The sequence below is a fragment of the Netta rufina genome (genome assembly GCF_964035555.1).
Source record: "Netta rufina genome assembly, chromosome: 17".
NCBI classification, from domain to species: Eukaryota; Metazoa; Chordata; class Aves; order Anseriformes; family Anatidae; genus Netta; species Netta rufina.
Genome location: NC_140141.1, coordinates 15,589,737 through 15,606,855, shown reverse-complemented (window position 1 = coordinate 15,606,855; position 17,119 = coordinate 15,589,737). Strand labels below are relative to the sequence as shown.

The 17,119-nt window shown below is 43.0% G+C and overlaps 1 protein-coding gene across 2 annotated transcripts in view; it reads left to right on the top strand.

Annotated features, from left to right (window-relative positions):
• Positions 1 to 17,119, top strand: part of TTC28 (tetratricopeptide repeat domain 28) — a gene marked incomplete at its 5' end in the record, with an annotated part of 153,820 nt that overhangs the window by 83,214 nt on the left and 53,487 nt on the right. For both annotated transcript variants that reach the window (XR_014618912.1, XM_084297011.1), the window contains 3 exons: positions 1,777 to 1,924; positions 4,745 to 5,017; positions 5,828 to 5,958. Coding sequence is in view for 1 of the 2 variants with exons in the window: in XM_084297011.1 (XP_084153137.1) it covers positions 1,777 to 1,924; positions 4,745 to 5,017; positions 5,828 to 5,958 (552 nt within the window). The remainder of the gene's footprint in view (positions 1 to 1,776; positions 1,925 to 4,744; positions 5,018 to 5,827; positions 5,959 to 17,119) is intronic.

Genomic DNA, 17,119 nt, shown 5'->3' with positions numbered 1-17,119 from the left:
TCAGAGGTATGTGCTACGAATATGTCTCAGCACTTGGAGTAAATATTGGGTTGTGGTTTCTGTGCTCTCTGATGCTGTAGGTCTCAAGGTAGCTCTGCATATCCTGTGAGCAGAGGCTTTGCCATTGCTTTATGTGAGTAGGACACGTTTCTGCAGTTCTTGCTTTGTGTGGGGGTTCTTGGTATCACAACTGAGGGGAATGCAAAAGCTCTGTTTGGGAATGCTTTTCAGATGCATAGTGATGATGTTGATATAAGAATGCAAATGTGTAGTGAGAAGAGATTGAAGTTAACTTGAAGGTATTGCATGGTTCCATGAATGGTTTCCACTGAAAGGAATAAACAAAGAAAAATGTTCTTGTAAATGTGTTCAAAATGATGAGTGTCTTGGCTCAGTCTAAGAAGTGCATATATAACATGGTACTCCAAATTTCACTACTTGTTAGTCTGTGGTCTGATTCTCACTTTTGATTGCATTTCAGTTCTTTTACATGGTTGCAGTAAGAGCAGTTGCTCACCGTACTTTCAAGCTCATTGTATTTAGCATGTCTCACCTGTGCCCTTCTTTTTTTTTTTTTTCAAATAATTTTGTTCTTTTTCATTGTTGTTGTTTTGTGTGCAATCTCATTTTCTCCCTGCTCATGGTTCTGACTTGTGTTTTCTGCACTGTTGGTGCACTTCTGGCTCTCACTCCCTGGTACACAGCCTTTATCTCAACACAGTGCTCTTCCTCACTTTCTTCAGTTCCGTCAAAATATTCTTGCAAGAGGAGGGTCTTCCTGCCTCACTTCAAGACTCATAGTCTGGGATTATTGAACTGCCTACTCCGGTATCACTTAGCGATATCCTGGTCACTTTGTAAATAACCTGATGCAGCAGCATACTGCAATTCAACAGTATGGCGTATTTGTTTGCTTAGCTCTCTGGCTGATACAGTATCTATGTTTCTTTAACTGTCAGTTCATTCATGATAAAACCAACAAAAAAATCCATCCTAAGTGTGGTACTTGCTTTGTGTGCACAGAACATTCTCCCTTTCCCTTAGGAAAGCTAACTTCAGAATTCTGAATTGGGCATCCTGGTTCAAAAGTGATTCTGTAATTGGAACAGAATGGTGTTCACATGTACTGTAAATTGGAGACCTGACTTTCCAGGGGTGATACAGGCGTGAGATGGGTTGATGAGTCAATAGATGACATTTGCTGCACCCAGCAAGTGCGACAATGCTGGGCCCTATCTGCATTGAGAGATGCATGTGGATAAGGGAGATTCTGATCCTATTTGGAGTTTTGTACAGTATTTCATTGCAACTTGAGCTTTCAATACATTTTGTTCTCTGCTAATACAGTGTTTATATTGGACTCATTGGTGAGAAATTTTGAGAAAGGAAGCGTGTTCTTTCTATGTTCTGTGAGCTAAGAGAGTAGAAATGGAGGTCTCAAGAGAATGAGCATTTGGTTATAAGAAGGTCAGAATAAGTAATTTGCTGAATCCAAGGGGAAAGCTGTGTGTCTGAATAGTAATTACCATCCCTGGTCTCCAGAGCACTTCAGAGGCCTTGCAAAGGTCAAGGAAGTCATCACACAGTGGGGATAAGTGACTGGCTGGACAGTCACAAACCAAGCTGTAATGCTGGATTTTTCCAATTATATGTAGCATGACCAAAGAATCCTGAATGTGATCATGTAGTGTCCACCAGTGTGAGGTGACTGGCAGACTCAGTATTTGTGACTTCTACCAATTTAGTAATTGACATTTCTTCCTTTTGTTTTTTCAGGCATACTTCCGACAGGGCGTAGCCCTTCAGTATCTCGGACGTCATGCAGATGCACTGGCAGCATTTGCATCGGGTCTGGCTCAGGATCCCAAGAGTCTTCAGCTTCTGGTTGGCATGGTCGAGGCTGCCATGAAATCTCCCATGCGAGGTAAGCGCCAGGAAATTTTCTCAGGTGATCTGCTGCTGTGGTACTTAAAGGCAGTAGTTTCAGTCTATGGTAACTCTGCCAGCATCTTAGGGGGAGAAATCTGGAGGCCTAAAGGGAATGATTTCAGGATTTGATTTTTCTGCTGAGAAATAGAGCTCAAAGTAGGAGGAGGAAATAAAAAAAATAATATTGTGATTCAGTGGGATGGCAAGATGGTGACACCCCACTCAAGAAGCACTGGAGAGATGAATCAAACTGGCATTGTGTAAGAGTTCCAGTGAAATCCTTGCTGCTTTGTCTTTCATGCAGTAGTGGTGCAGATGGAGATGTGCACTACTGTGGCCCTGGCTTTATTGTTACAAGGAACAATTTTCCACAGTGCTCTAGTGCTTGGCCACTGGGCACAGGGAGTCCTAAATGGTCAGGGCCAGAGTTTGTCCAGAAGAGTACTCTGGCAGATTTTCCACAGTATTATTGTATCTCAAAACAATGGTCCGGAAGGCAAAAGTCTGCTCTGCTATTTCATTTATATTTGGGAAGAATGTTGACATAACGTGGACATTGAGGTAGTATTAGCTGTACCTGTTTTGCCTCTTTCATAATGGTCCCCATTTCCAGGGACAAAGATTTTCCTGTCTAGAGGAAAGTAGCAGTATCCTCTTTGCTCTGTTGCTCTGTTTCTCTTGCAAGCTCTTTGTTGTTGTGTCCCAATGGTATTTCGGGGAGGGGGGGGAGGGGGATGGATGGCAACGACACATGATAATTCTCATAATTAGCAGATGCTGCTGGAGGCCCCAGGGCTTAGGGGTCAAGAAGCACTGAAATGAAAAAATATTTCCGTTAGTGTTTTTTTATTTTTTTTTCTTTTTCCCCGTGGTGTTTTTCTCTATCCTTTAATATGGATTCATCTAGAAGTTTCTATCCTATATAGCAGTTAATGTGTGAAGCTAATTTCATTCGGTACCCAAATGTACTGTGGCTGCTGCTTAGCATGCAGGTGTTGTGGTATTACTCTGTAAGCAGCCCCCAGTCTAGCTGGATGATCTCGCTGTCCTGACATACTGCAGCTTTGTATTTATATTGCTGCTCCCTACTGTGCTTCTCAGTGTTGCTGCTTTCCAGTTGTTATCCTCTCACTGAGTGGTTGGCAAATTTTAGATTAGCTTTGCTTATAAAGTACTGGTTTTGAGTGTGTGTCTATGCTGTACTACTGCAATGAATATTCAGGAGCTTGGTCCCACTGAGCTAGGCACTCTGTGAACACTTCAGTAGTTGTTACGTTATCATTCTGCCCCCCTTTACAAGAGTTTGCTGCCTATGAGAGACGTAGAAGATCTGTTTGGGTATCATGGTGTAAAACCAGTCCTGTGTAATTTGATTCCATCAGGATAATTGATAATTTCAAGCTATGGGTAGACTGGTTTGAGTGGTTGCTTCCCGAATACTTGCATTCAGAGAAAGAATATGAGCAACTGGAAAGGCAAAAGGGTCTGTAAGTGTTAGTGTTGTGCAAAAAAATTATTAAAAGCAGACACTGAGGGATTCAGGGAGGGTAGGTCTGCAAAATGTAGAGAAGCTGAAACTTGCTTCTATAGCAAATGAACCCCTGATGCTGCATCTTTCACCTGGCTGTGGTGACGTTTCTTCCCTCCCTGTTTGCTGTTGTGTGAGAGGAGCAATGACCTCTGCATTGGCCCTTCCATTACCACGCTAGTTCACCTTTTCTATTTGACTTTAGGATTACCAGGAACCCTTCCTTGCCTTGTGCTTTCCTCTCTCTCCCTATGCTTGTATGCATTACCTGCCTAGGATTGTAAAAACTGTTAATCAGTTTTGTTTCCTGGTGGCATGTTACAGCAATTATTTCTATTCTCTTACATCTGCATTTAATCCCAGGATCTAACTGTTTGTTGGTAAACGGCATCACACTCACACAGGGAAGGGTAGGAAATCCTCTTTTGTAGTTATTCATATACATTCTGATTGTAGAGGGGCAGAGATGATGAAAACTAGGAGCACATGGCATTCTGAGGTTGCTGTGATAATGTTGATTCAGGTGACAGCATCTAATCCAGAAATCCTCCTTGGTCATAAATATGGAAAATGAACTCAGCGTGGTCAGGTGGAGCGCAGCAAACTCTGGAGTCCTGTTATACTGATGTCTTTACTGAGACATGCAGCCAAGATGTTTTATCAACAGCACGATAAAAGCAATTAGACACATTATCACTAGTCTGTCAAGTCCAGTGCTCTTTTTCTGCAGGTGTACCTTCAGATCCTGGCTGCTTATGAGAGCAGGTAAGGCTGCGTAGGTCGAGCAGCTTCTTTCTGATGTTTTTGTCACTTCTCTTGGCACACGTCATGTGCACAGTATGTGGACAGGCACAGATTTTTCAAACATTCAGCTGAAGTTTGTGCTAAAAGAGCAAAACCTACAGTGCTCAAATACATTGCTGGTGGCCCGTTTCCAATCTCCTATGAAACTCTACAGGTGTTTTCTGTATTTTGCCTGCCATTAAACCAGTCTTAAGATCTCAGTATAAGACTGCTCTGCATTCTTGTACTGTCTTCCAGAAGTGCTTTCTGCAATGGAAGCACCAACTTGCTTGTTGACCTGACTTGTCTCAATATGCTTGTACTAAACATTAAACTATGTGTTTGAGCCCTGAATTCCTGTAATAAATCTTGGTTTGATTTGGGTAGACTGGCCCTTAACTCATGTGTCGTTTGGTTACCAAAAATGGAGATGAGGTGTTAGGTTGGTTTATAGATGAAAATAACTTCATTTGTTGAGTAACTGCTTTCCTTTATGTATTTTAGAGTCTCTGGAGCCAACCTATCAACAGTTGCAGAAGATGAAGCTGGACAAGAGCCCCTTTGTTGTGGTGTCTGTGATTGGCCAGGAACTTCTTACAGCAGGCCATCACGGGGCCTCTGTGGTTGTCCTAGAAGCTGCCCTGAAGATTGGCACTTGCAGCCTAAAGCTGCGGGGATCAGTGTTCTCTGCACTGAGCAGTGCTTACTGGTCCCTAGGGAATACAGAGAAAAGCACCGGATACATGCAGCAGGACTTGGATGTAGCCAAGACTTTAGGTAGAGTTCTCATTTCACTCGTTTGAGTGCTAGTTTGGTGTAAATGGAACAAATTAATAGTTGTGCTAATGGTCAGCATCTCTCTATGATGCTCAGATTTGTGTGGTATTTTACAAGCTACCAAATCAAACGTAAACTTCCTTGAATGTGTGAACTATGGGCTTGTGCAGCCCTGTTTACCTATATGTGTGAAGGGACAAGCAATCAATAAGTATGCTAAGGTTTTACAGGATCCTCTAGTTCTCAGGTGTCTTGTATTTGGGGACTAGTCTTACTTGCTGTGCTCAAAATGTTAAATGTGTGTTAAATGAAGCAGTATGTTTGTATGTGGGATTTTTTTTTTTTTTTTCAATAATTGCTTAGAAAAAGGTAGTCAGTCTGAGCTTTTGAGACAGTTGCTAGGGAACAAGAAAAGAAGACGGTAGTAGATGTACTTCATGTCTGACCTGGGCTGCAGAATTGCTTTCTGGTGAAAGCTGTCATGCTCTTGTGTTAAGCCCTGGACCATTTAGTTGTTTTCACAAAGAAATTGCTAATGTCAAACAAAGAATAAACATGGAAGAATGGGAGGTTGGCAGGTGTCAGGCCAAAGAAGAAACTAACACAATTCTAAAAATAGGTTGAGGAATATTCTATAAGTTTCTGAAAGCCAGGGAGATTAGGCTGTGTATTAAATATAAGGATGAATTTGTTCTGATCTTGGTTCTTACACTGGAACATCACTTGTACAGTGTTTTAGTCTTTCTGCTGGATGTTTCCAGCCACCCTTTCGTTATCTAATCTTTTTTTTTTTGTTTGCATGTGTCTCAGGTGACCAGACGGGAGAATGCCGAGCTCATGGAAATCTGGGCTCTGCATTCTTCTCCAAAGGAAATTACCGGGAGGCCCTTACTAACCACAGACATCAGCTGGTGCTTGCCATGAAACTCAAGGACAGAGAGGTAGGAAGCTTATTAAATGGACTGAACTAGGAATCATGCATGGTTTTCTAAAGGGACACAATCACGTCAAGAAGCCTAATTTGTCTGATGTGTTATTCTGAGAACTCGGAAGCTCTGTAATTTGTCTTTCCAGCCTTACATTTGCATTTTTAATGGAAATTTTATGTTCCAGTAGATACAGTATGTACGCACGGGTGACAGGATGCTTGTTTTGTACTTTTGAATGCCTCTGTCTCTATTCTCCACATGACTTTGAGCAAGTCATTCTGCCTCTGTCTAGCTGCCTGTCTCTTTTGTTCTCTGTGCGTAAGCTCCAGGTAGAGGCTGTTGCAGAGTTAGGCATTGATACAACATCTCTGCGGTTGAGTCCTGGCTATCACCAGCTCTCGTTTTCCCTGGTATGTGTGCTATCATTCTGAACTCCACAAGGGTGCATCCCGTGTTGTGCATTTTCCAGACAAATAATGAGCTAGGTCTCTGCCCCAAACACTCACAGTCTCCGTGAAATATACTTTGTTTAAAAAGTACTGAAAAAATAATCCATGCAAGCCTTAAAACACAGTGTTGTGTAAAAGGTAGGGGTTGTTTGGACTGGATCTGATTTGTCTTAACTATATACCCTTCAGTTCTCCAAGTGTTGTGCCGGGCGCCCTGCCAGTCCAGGGAAGCATGATTCGTGGGCTGAAGAGTTTGTCTCAAGAGATTTTCACTGAAAGTTCACTGTGAGGACAGAGTCATAACTTCAGTGCAGATTACAGAAACAAAAGGATTATTTTCCTCCTCCAGTCTATTCCTCTGTACTGTGAATAGGAAAGTAGAGGACTAGTGAACTGTAGGGCAGATGAAGGTGTTGGCTAGGGGCAGCGGGACAGGTGTGAATGTAAATGTGAGCAGTTTGGGGGAGATACAAAAACTGGGGGAACCGTTTTCCCACTGGTGACTGTTGAAAAGAGCAACTTAAAATATTTAAGTGCTTTGCTGAAGTGTTTTTTTATGATTTAAATATCAAGTAAGCCTTGATGTGATACATCCTTTGGTAGGTTGTGGAAGGACTGCGATAGGAGGAATCTGCTCAACATTTTCTTGATTATTTTACCAGCTGGAAAACCTTATGAATTACTCCTGATATCCCTGTTTCTGTTCATGCAAAGCAGAGAAGCTGTTACCATTGTTTTTTATAGTTTTCTTGATTGGGAGTCCCTGTTCTTGCTAAGAGTCTAACTCCTCTTGCTAAGAGTCTAATCTGCATAGCTGTTCCTACTCTGTGGTGTTTCTCTAAGCAGCAAATGCCCTCTCCCAGTTGTGTGGAAGGCGCTGCAGAAGGAAATAACAGGAAGCTCGCTGTGCCGGCTCTTGGCAAGAACACAGCAGTCTGCGTTTACCAGAGCCCCTGAACTGGCCCAAGGAAGCAAGTGCTGATCTATTCCACTGACTTCAGGCTGCTGATCTAAACAGATCCCAATGGTCGATCTGGAAAGAACCCAGAGAATGAAGTCTAATAGTGATAGTTCTTAGTTTATGACACATCTGGGCACATAATTAACAGTTATTGACAACAAATGACTGCTTAGTTTAGAAAGAAAGCTGAGCTTCTTGGATTTCCTGTAGGATGTAACCACAGGAAATTAATTTGGCGCTTTCTTATGACATCATCTTGACCACAGAGCTTCCTCTGAACAAAAAGCTGTTTTTCTTGGCCTCCTTTGCAGGCATTTTTATAATGCAAATATTATAAAGTTGCAGTAGTGCTGATGTGAATCCCACCAGAAGGGAATTTGGTGTGCGACTGTAATGAGGTAATTGTTTTACCTCCAGCTATCCAGAGGATTGGCTTAAAAGGTTAATAAATAAATAAATAAATAATAATAATAAATAAGTGCTCCTTTGTATGTGAGGCTGCAGTCCTCAGAGGGAGCATTGTGTTCTGAGCCTGCCAAAGCAAATACTCATACCCAGGACTTTTTCTGGATCGAGTAGCCCATGAACTCAGGAATAATTTGCAGAGGGTCTGGCTGTAATATTCAGGTGTCTCCTCCTCCACACAAACCTTTAGAAGAGCAACTTTGTCAGCTGGGTGGGAAATCATCCAAGCTGTTCAGGTGCTCCAGAATTTTATTTTTTTTCTACCTGGCACAGGGAGTATGTGCAGCTCCTTTAACAAGCACCATTTCATATCATTCAAAATCCATATGTGCAGATAGGTCGTCCTCTCTTGAGTCACTGTGTGGAGGAAAAGTTCAGTCTGGTTTCTGATACTTATGCACATAGAAAGAACGGAGCAAAAATAGCTGGGACTTGGCATACCTCTAGAATCTTTGAGAGACCTTGAGGTATTGAACATACATGAGTTTTTCTTCTATGCAGATGGGCAAGACTAGTTCTTAATAAGATACTGTAATGGGCATTGTGAAGTAATCATCTTCAGAGTGTCATTTCAGTGCTTTCCATTGCAATTAAGTCATGGATTTTTGACCAGCTGCAGTGGCAGGTCAAGAAACTCAGATAAGCCAATTCTGCAAGATTCTTTTTTTTTTAATTATTTTTTTGAGAGAGAGAGAATAGCAGACATAAGAGTGTAGTTGATTCGTTGATTCAGGAAGCTAGAACTCGTAAGGGACCTTTCCATATGTTCTTTGGGTTACTGTGGAGCTTTGCAGATGATTATTGTAGTAAGTGGGATACCATTCTAAAAGGGATGACAGCAGGAGGTGCAAGAAAAGGAAAGAAAGGTAAGCAGCACCATGTAGAAGGACATCTCTCTAATGGAGTTGAGTGCAGGAGTTGAACTCCTGAAATTATTTAAGTGCAGTTAAAGAGGAAATTGTAGCACAGCTTGGTAGTCTGACATTTGTCTGTGAAGATGAAGCAGAACAGATTTCAGCGCGGGCTGTCTTGGCCTGCTACAGTCTCTGGGATTGTACTCAAGTTGAGAATCCCAATGAGGTCTGTGCTGCTGCTCTTACCGTGGTGTCTCCTGTAGCAGCTGAAGTAAAGCTGCTGTGCATGGATCTATCCATGCTTCAGCCATGCCACTTAGCAGCATGGGTATCGCCAGACTGTTCCTTTACAGTCCCTAGGTAAAAGGCATGAAGTTTGACCATACTACTACTTGAAGATGTTAGAACTAGTTTCTGTTAGGGTATACTTGCACAAAACAAAGCTGTCGACTTGATAGAGCATCACCATAAAATGTTGTAGTCTGAGCAACCTGGAAGTTGCAGGGAGGTCACCTCTGCCTGGTAGATACCAAGACAAAAATCATTCGAGGTTAAATATACAGGACAGGGTTCACCTGTGACAACATGGCTAAGTACTAATAAGTGAAGGTATCTCCACCCAAAGTGACCAGTATTTCAAACTGATGCTTTGTGGGGGAGAAGATCAGATGCAGTAATTATTTAAAAAACAGTAGATAAATGGTAATAAATTCCTGTGTCTTCATATAAAATGTTTTTTACGTACAGGTAAGATGGAGAATGGTTACAAAGCAAGGTTTCACTAAAAGAAATAAATTAGTATTTAGTCAGAGTTCAACTTGACACTGAACTTAAAATGCATTTCCTATGATCACCTCCCAGGAAAAATAGGTGGTGAATTTAATCTCTTAGACTGCCTGCTACCTGATCAATGCAAAACATTATTACATATCAGCAGTAATGCTACAAGTTCTTCTTACTTTAAGAACCTAAAGATGCGAGAGAAGTGATGCCCTTCAGATCGTAAATAGCAGAATACAACATCCTCTTTCAGATTCAGTGGCCTGTTTCCTTAATGGTAGGCTTCGAGGTATGATGACTAAATACTTGGTCTGACCATGCAGCTGTTGGCTTTTATGCAATATTTAGGCTTGTGCAGGTATGTTTGCTTCACTGCAGTAGCAATAAGAAGGCAGGAGTTGACTTTGCTACATCACAGTAAAAGCAGTTTGTGGTATCTTACCTCTGTTGAGGTTTATAAGGTAGTCAATACATGTAAGTTATCTTGTGGTACTAATCTAGTCATTTTTAATAACAGAGGTATAGATTGTTATGCCTGTACTATATTTTTGAAGTAAATACTTTGTTTTAAAAACTGGGCAACCTGATCTTGTGTAACCCATATAATTGTGTTGATGCCACACCATGAGCTGTGATTTGAACAATGGTAGTGCAACTGATGAGCTATGCCAGGGTTAGAGGAAAGATTGGAATGAAAAAGTGAATGTGACAGCTTTTGATGCCTGTGACAGCTACTGTTCCTTGTCCCTGTTTCTATTCATCTCTAGCTACTTCTCAGGTATGCAGGCTTGTCTTGCACTACAAAATTCAGTAAGGCCATTCCTTGCTTCTGTGCAGCTGAGTTGGAGCTAACTGTGGGCTATCTCAGGATGGGATGGAGTGGCTCTTACTAATAACTGTTTTTCACCTGTGTTCATTTAAAATCATTTAATTTGGAAAACAACTACTTGAGGGAGTGTTTTGAAGCTGTGAGGACTGATAAGCAGACATTGAAAGGGAAAGGAAAGCTGTGGAGCAAGGTGCCTGTTACTGAGTGGTGGAGCCCCTTCTCAGGCTCACCAGTTGTGCCTTACAAAGGCTGCCGACACCACAGAGAATCCACAGCGTAATAGCTCCCCTCTCTCGGGCAGTCAGACGCCTTCTATTACAGCCCTGCATTTAAAAATAGCAGGGCAGTGAGGCAAAATCATAAAGCAACCATAATAAAATTAGTGCCTGTGTGAAAGTGCATTGCCAATGCTGAGCTTTTGGGAAGGACGATGTTGCCAGCAAGCCACTGGGTGCTGGCAGCTTCTGTGCGTGTGCTGGCCGGCGTGTTCAGCATTGAGCAGGGCCTTTCATTAAAGATACAACATCCCTCTTCACTAGGTGTGGGTGAAGGAAGGAGCTGGGTTAGGAAAAGGACTGTTCGTGATCCTGAAGTTGGATGACTCAAGCCCCTTTTCTCAGTGAGCACGGCTGCAGGAAGGGCAGGGAGCCCAGAGGGAAAGCAGAGGACAGATGTATGGACTCTGGCTGTGCCAGCTTGTCCCTGCACGGCATCAGGATGCCCAACAGCATGCAGTTCTCATTCTTGGCCAGGTTTTGAAGGGTTCCCCCCACTTCCCCTCTAGAAGCCGCTATTTCTGGAAGGAGTAGGTGTGGAACTGGCTGGGGTTCAGTGTCCTCCTTTTTGGAGGCCATTTGTTTCTATGGCTGCTGGCTGCTGCACTTGCTATATTCATTAACATGTGGCTCTGACAATCATCTGCAGCAGGTGTGTATGCTCAGAACCAGACTCAATGAGTAGCTTTTACTGTCACAAGCCATATTTTTTGAACTATTGCTGTGCAGAGGAGAAGGAGGCGCTGTGCTAGGAGCCGAAGCTGCCTCCTTTGATTTGCAAGTTACACTGACTTAAAATCCATATAAGATTTTTAAGAAGACTTCCCAGGGAACTGCTGTGGAAATTCAGATGCGTTCTGCTCTGTTGGAGCATTGGACAATCAGCAATGGCATGAAATTCAACAAAGGTAAATGCTGGGTGCTACAGCTGGGGGGAACACAGCTGGACACAGGCACAGGCTGGGAGACGAGTGGCTGGAGAGCAGCTCTGCAAGGAGGGATCTGGGGGGGGCTGGTTAAGAGCAGGCTCAACATGAGCTACAGTGTGCCCTGGCATCTAAGAGGGCAAACTGCATTTGGGGTGTATTAAGCACGGCATAGCCAGCTGCTTGAAGGAGATTTAAAAAGCTCAGGAGACTCAAGAAGCCAGTAGTTAGGTGCTACACTTTATACTGCAGTGAGAGCATTGCCATGGATCTTATTGTGACTAGAGGCCTTTCCTGGCATCAGAGGATTGTTATGATGCAAGGCTGTCAGGAATAACAGGCTGCTGTGTGTGACAGGGATGTGTTAAGCCTCTGGGGGAGGAGTGTTAGTGAAATATGATGGCTGTTACAGACATAATCTGTGTCTGTATTCGGTTGGGAATTTGCAGATTTTGCAACTGTCTGAACATCCTTTGTGTGCAGCTCAGCTGCTGGTGGTTATTTAGGTTTGAAATTCTAGTAGCTTTTTCCAGTCCTCTTTAAAGCATGTCTGAGCCAGCAGTGTAACTCAGCATAAAGCTTCCTACATTTTGTAAACTACAGCTACTTACTGTCAGACTGTGCAAGTCAAAGATCAAATTTCACTTTCTTATTGGAGATGGAGTAGGAAAGATAGATCACTTCTTTCTACTGAAATCTATAAAGTCTATAAAGCCAGGCTTTTGTGTCTCTTCCTGAAGAGAGCAAAATGTTTTCCAGGTGTCTTTCCTGTTGTGCTTTGTCTAAAGAAGCCACACCTTTACTAAATAGCAAAGCTGTATTTAATCTTCTGTTTGAAGAACCGGTATGTGTGTGTGTATTATGGTACAGGATAAAAGAATATTTTTTTCACTTTCTTTGCCCATCATTTTAGAAATACTTATTTTGCTGAGTTAGGTAAGAGTACAATCTGAGTTAGAAGTGGCACAGCTGTCCTTAGGAGAGACTGTCTTCGTCCTTGCCTTGAGTGCTCTGAGATTGTCATGCAAAGGCTGGGATTCTGCTTGTGCCATAAATCAATCACCTTTGCTGCTGTGAGCTGAACAGTTCCAAGCAGACATGTCAGGGTGTATGGGCTCTGCCCCATGTGTGAGCAGGTGCATCTGCCCCAGCTGAACTTCCCTCTGACTGAATGGTGTGAGAGCTTGCCTGAAATAGGGGATGTCTCCCTGGCAGACTGTCTGCACCCTTTCCTGGCCCAGGAAGTTTTCTGTGTTTGGATTGTGCTGGCAGCCACAGAGATGGCAGCCGGCAGAGATAAAATTACAACTGTTTCTGCTTTGGTTGCAAGGGTCCCTGTGCTTGCAGTTGTGCTGTAGATTTGGCTGGAAGCGTGGGTCTGTGCAACCATTCTTCTCTGGAGGAGCCATCATAGGGCTTGTCAGTGTGGAGTGAGCTCATTGGAACATGTGCAGCTGGTTAGTTGTGGGGCCAGGTTCTCCTCCTGGTTACCTTGTCAGGAGTCTGGAGTCCTTCTACAGGTATAGACATCACCAGGTTTGTACTGTTGCAGCCTAGCACTGAGGTGAAGCTGGAGCAGAGCTCGTGCCCAATAGTGAGCACAGCTTTTCCTCACCATAGTGCCACCGCCTTACGTCTCCAGCAGGGCTGTGAGCAGCCAGCATGTGGAGTCAGTGCCCCATCCCTGTGGGGTCAGTAAGATGCTCTGTTGTTACCCAAGTCTGTCACCACAGGTCTACCTCAAGCATGCTGAGTCACTTCACAGAATTGCTTTTCCAACAATGTCCTTGAGGTCCCGTTGCAGCTGCTTGGCCTCTGAGGAAGAAGACGTCATGCATTGCATTTTTGGAGCATCCAGGGGTCTGTCTTTTCCCTACAGGGCAGGCGCAGCTGGCGTCATGGTATGTGCCAGGCCCCAGAAAACATCCATGGCTGCTAAGGGTGCATGTGTTCAGGAAAGGCTAGGAGGAGAATATATGCTGTTCCTTACAGCTTCATCACATCTGACTGGAGTTCCAGAAGTAAGGAACAGACTGAGAAGGGCTTTGCTAATTGATGATTTATATTAACGGTTAAAGCAGGCACTGCTAGTAGAAGTGTAAGAATGACGACTTTAGGGTGTGACTGCTGCTACTGTATTAGGCAGCAGTTAGCTTCTTAAGCTTTTTTTCAGAGGAGGAGTTTGGAAACTCCATAAGAGATCCTTTTGTCAAGAAATTAGCATCTCTGTTACTGATATCCCAGAAACATCAAGAGACCACATCCCACTGCATAAGCACTATATATATGTATTGCAGAGATGGTAACTTTGCAGGAGTGTCCTCCTATTTTTATGTTAAAAAAAAAAAAAAGAAAAAAAGTTTCTTATCATAAAGGCCAAGTGGCAAGAAGAGGTGGTACATCTACATCCATAAACATTTTTAGTGCATGGGATTACCTCTTCACTCTTTTCTCCGCTATGCCTTCCATCTTTCTCTGGGGTCTTTTAAAGGACCTTTTGAGTCCTGAAGGTGCTTTCAAGAAATTGAAACAAGCTGTTCTTTGGCTCAACCTCTGTGAGAAACAACTTTCAAAATCCCATGACGTTTTACACAGGACTTAAAAACAACAGAGTTGTTTTTGCCAGTCTTTGCCTGGCCCACATGTTTGGCTCTGTTGTTGAGCTTACAAAATTACAGGTGTACTCTTACCAGTCCATATAGTTCCCATATATGCTTCCACTTCAAACAGCCGGTCCTTGAGAGGCATCTGATTAACCACTGGGACTCAAAATGTGACCCGTGATGTACGTATAAGTTCCAGACTTGAAACCCTCATTTAAAAATGCAGTGCTTGCCTTTGCCTCATTGATTTCAGCCTCTTGTTGCAGCTGGTAGTCTTGCAGATTAGGAATCTGGGGTGAATTCTTGCATACCTTGGGGGAAAGCTTGCTTTCCTGGGGGAAAGCTTTCTCACTCCATATCAGAAACAGATTCTTTGCTGCAACAAAGAAGACTTGAGTACCAGCTGTTGGGAAAATGCTTTCTGTATGAGTTCATCAGAAGATTCTGGGTCTTCCAGGGCACTAGTGTTGCATCAAATCTTAGACTGAAAAACCTGCCTAGGTGAGAGGGTGAGATCAGTGATGTGAGCACCATAATACTTGACCATTAAATAGCTGGATTTGTATAAGAAAGCATAAATTTGTTGCCTTTCTCTCTGTTTTTAGCAGCTCTTTAGAGGTCAGCTTGACTGTATTCAATACAGATTTGTCCAGTTCAAATGTGAGGCTGCATGTGAAAGCAGAATGAAAGGAAATCTGAACAGAGGAGGAAATTTGGGAGTGCACTGAAAGCCAGCCACATGCTTTGTTTTGTCTGGACTTGTGACTCAAAAGGGAAATGTAATACTTCCTGAGGATCTCCTTTAAATGTCCCTACTTGACCTTCACACTACATGGATTTTAGCTGAAAGAAATGCAGCCTTCTGTTTTTAATTACTTCTCACAGTATCTGCAAAACCTAGTATTCTACTGTGGCCTGTACCCTGATTATGGTACAAGAAAAGATGTGGAAACCTGGTCTAGATCCACAACTCGGGGATCAGCACTTCTTGGTTTTTCAGAAGGCCCACCTCAGCCAAAGCTTTTCCCATATTAAGTTTCCCAGTAAAATGATATACAGCTTTATGAGCAAGAGTAACATTAGGATCAGACCCTGCTCCAGAAGGACTGTGCAGAGGTGCTTTGGGAAGGACAAGGTTGGCCTGGAGGATCCTGTGCAGGAAGAGGAACATCCAGGGTCAGTGCCAGGGAGCTCAGCTGCACATCTTGTGTGTCTGAGTGATTTCATCCAAGAGTGATGGAGGTGTTAAGCCTTTGCTTGTGGTGTAGTGGGAAGAAGTAAAAAGGACTGCATTCCTTTTTCTGTGCAATACTATTAATAACTGGTGTCTGCAGCATTGCTTCTGTTCATTGATGTTCAGTTTGCTGCAGTGCCTAAACCTGCAGTTATAACAATGAAATACAGTTCTTTAAAGAGAGACTCATTGAAAACGGCAGTTTCTGTGTAAAAGACTGAAACCTTCTATAAATAAACTGGATTTGACAGGGTTATTGATTCCAGTGTGGGTTTTTGTTTTGTTTTCCAGGCAATAATTACCTGAAAGCAAAACCATTCCTTCTTTCTGTGTACAGATAATATACAGGAGGAGAATATTACCTGCTGCTTGCTCTTTGTTTTCAAAAGCATGCCATACAAAGAAAATGCTGGACGTGGTACAGACATACAAACCTCTCTTTTGAGGGAGGAGGGAAGGGTGTTGGTGAAGAATGTTGATGGGGCACCTACTGTATTTGGGTGTGAATTTTGCACTAGCACACAATCACTTATCTCCAGAGCTACTTGTGGAATATTGGTGGATTCTGATCAAATAATAAAGGGGCTTAATGGAATTGGAGATAAAATGCAATTTACAGGCACTGGATCATGTTGGTAGGTCCTGAAAGTATTCATTCCCTGCTAGGCTACTGTCCTGCCTGTGTGCACAGCAGTGGCGCAGTCCATAGCTGTAAAACAAACAGAATTTACATGCTTACATGCAGAAAGAGCTTAAATGCTTACGTAGTGTTATATTACTATTAGTCAACCTTTGTGCATCCAACAGAGAAAAGGTTTCTGTCAGATGTCGGCTTCATATCCATGTTAGGTCAGTTCACATCCATTTCTTTCTCTTGACTAGGTACAGTCCCAGTGTCTCCTACAACATATGTTTTAGTACCTGTCTGCCTCATGACCCAAGCCTGGCTTTTCAGGAATGATGTAAACTGGAACAATAGAAACTTGTTAAGGCTTTGTGTCCCTACAGGCCAATATCAGCTGCAAACACAGGGTATATGTTCACATTCCTGTGCTTGTAAGCTCATAATATTGTTTAAACCCATCATCTGGAAAGGCTGCAGTTCAAAAAGCGGTGATGTGCTTACTAAAGACCTAGAATAGCACAAAGACCAGGCTGTTCCCAAGGTCATCAGTTGCTGACCTCTACAGCCAAACTCAACTCCTGTGAAGCCCTACTCTAACAAGAGCACGAGCTTAGTATGGAGTCACAGAAAGGCCTGGGTTGGAAGGGACCTCAAGGATCACCTAGTTGTAACCATCCCGCCATGGGCAGGGTGAGGGCTGCAGTTGAGGCTTCTGTATATCACAAGTGCTTGGTCCATACTGTGCATTTCCCCACCTCAGCTGTGAAAGCTCGGTCTCTGATCGGCCCTGATTGGTGTCCGTATTTGGGGATTAGGGCTTCCATGCAGTGGGGTACCAGGCAGAGCATTTTCACCTTGCCCTTTTTAGGATTATTATGCAATGTTCTCATGTAAGGAGGCTGTGCAATCAGTCAAATGGTTGTTTTAATGTAAACTAATTGGGAAATGACCATTCTCTGGCATGGGTGAAATATCTAAGAAAGACATCTCTCTCAGTCACCAGGTCCCTATTAATTGTCATTCTGTGACACGCATCTGCTTAACATCAGACTCTTCACATTATTCAGATGAAAAGCCTAAGCTGTCTGCTGCCTCCAGGAAAACGAGAGCAATTTGAAACCCTTTTCAGAACTCCATTCTGTACCTCAGCTTAGTGGCAGAAGAATCTGCTT